General features: G+C 49.1%; 1 protein-coding gene across 2 annotated transcripts in view; it reads left to right on the top strand.

Moving 5' to 3' along the window:
* Positions 1-1,588, top strand: part of afap1 (actin filament associated protein 1) — a 70,515-nt gene that overhangs the window by 48,924 nt on the left and 20,003 nt on the right. For both annotated transcript variants that reach the window (XM_015400701.1, XM_015400700.1), the window contains exons 4-5: positions 762-870; positions 944-1,155. In XM_015400701.1, the coding sequence (XP_015256187.1) occupies positions 762-870; positions 944-1,155 (321 nt within the window). The remainder of the gene's footprint in view (positions 1-761; positions 871-943; positions 1,156-1,588) is intronic.

Raw genomic sequence — 1,588 nt, 5'->3', positions numbered from 1 at the left:
AGACAAATTAGATAGATATGCAGAATACAGAATATACACATATAGCTAAATATAATATAAAAATATGATAAACTGTATAAAATATATAGTATATTATATTATATAGTATAAGGTATATAGCTACATAGACAGTAGGTTGTGCATTAATGTAACACATCTGGTTTGTGTAGCTTCTAGGTCCTGAACGGGGGAGGGAGAGAGGGGGTGACGGGGTCTCTGGTCCTTGCTGATCAGGCTGGTAGCGGATGGGAAGAACGTGATGTTCTGGTCCTGATGGAGCGCAGCCTCCTGCCAGAGGGAAGTAGCTGAAATAGTTTGTTTCTGGGGTGCGAGGGATCAGCCACCATCTTCCCTGCAGGCCTCAGAGTCCTGGAGGCGTACACATCCTGGAGAGATGGGAGATTGCAGCCAATCACCTTCTCTGCAGACCGGATGACACGCTGCAGTCTGTCCTCATCCTTGGCGGTGACACCAGAGTACCAGATGGTGATGGAGGAGGGGAGGATGGACTCAATGATGGAGGAATAGAAGTGCACCATCGCTGTCCTTGGCAGGTTGAATGCAGGAAGTTCATCCTCTGCTGGGCTGTCGTGGGGAGGGAGTTGATGTTCAGCTCCTACTTTAGGTCCTGTGAGATGATAATTCCCAGGAAGAGGAAAGACTCCACAGTGTCAACTGTGGACACTGGTTCTGGTTCTGGTTCCAGTTTTGAGCCCTGCAGCTGAGATGCTGTTTCTAACAGATGGATCTTCTCCCTGCAGGCTCCAAACAGCGACCCCCCCCCTCTGCCCAGCTCCTCGCTCCCAGAAGGTTACTATGAGGAGGCGGTTCCTCTAAGTCCTGGAAAGGCTCCTGAGTACATCACCTCCAGTAAGTAACCAACACTCTGCTAGCATCGATCCAGTTTGTTCCAGTTCCATTAAAAATGGCCTGTGTGTCTCAGACTACGACTCGGACGCCATGAGCAGCTCCTATGAATCCTACGATGAAGAAGAGGAAGATGGGAAGAGTCAGAAGATGCGTCACCAGTGGCCATCAGAGGAGGCGTCCATGGATCTGGTGAAAGATGCCAGAATCTGCGCCTTCCTGCTGCGTAAGAAGCGTTTCGGCCAATGGACCAAACTTCTGTGCGTCATCAAGGACAACAAGCTGCTGGTGAGACGCTGGACAACGTTCCAGCTTTCATCTTTAGTTCTTTAGAGGAAATGAAACCGATTTATGTTTGTTCTGTAAACTCTGAACCGGGTCCAGCTTCTCATGGTGCCCGCAGGTTCTGTTTGGGTTCTAGTCAGACCATTTGCTGCCCATTAAACCCAGTAGCACCTTGTTGACTGGGCCAGCCTTTGGTACCGTTGGCAGTGTCCTGCTGAAAGATTAGCTTAGCAGAAGAAGCTTGGAGTGTTCTGGAATGTTCTGGTAGATGGACCAGAACACGGTACCAGTCAAAACTGTTGGTTCTGTTCTTCAGATACTGAATCCAAAATGAAAAGGAAACTTTAACCCCTGACCCAGTTTCTCCTTGTCCCAAGTTGGACGGTTCTGTCTCTGGTTCTGAGGCCCATGTGGATGAAGCTTCAGCCTCAGGCGT

This window comes from Cyprinodon variegatus, unplaced genomic scaffold (genome assembly GCF_000732505.1).
Source record: "Cyprinodon variegatus isolate N-32 unplaced genomic scaffold, C_variegatus-1.0 Scaffold1134, whole genome shotgun sequence".
Taxonomy (NCBI): domain Eukaryota; kingdom Metazoa; phylum Chordata; class Actinopteri; order Cyprinodontiformes; family Cyprinodontidae; genus Cyprinodon; species Cyprinodon variegatus.
Note: the sequence above shows the minus strand (reverse complement) of the source record. Positions and strands in the feature narration are given on the sequence as shown.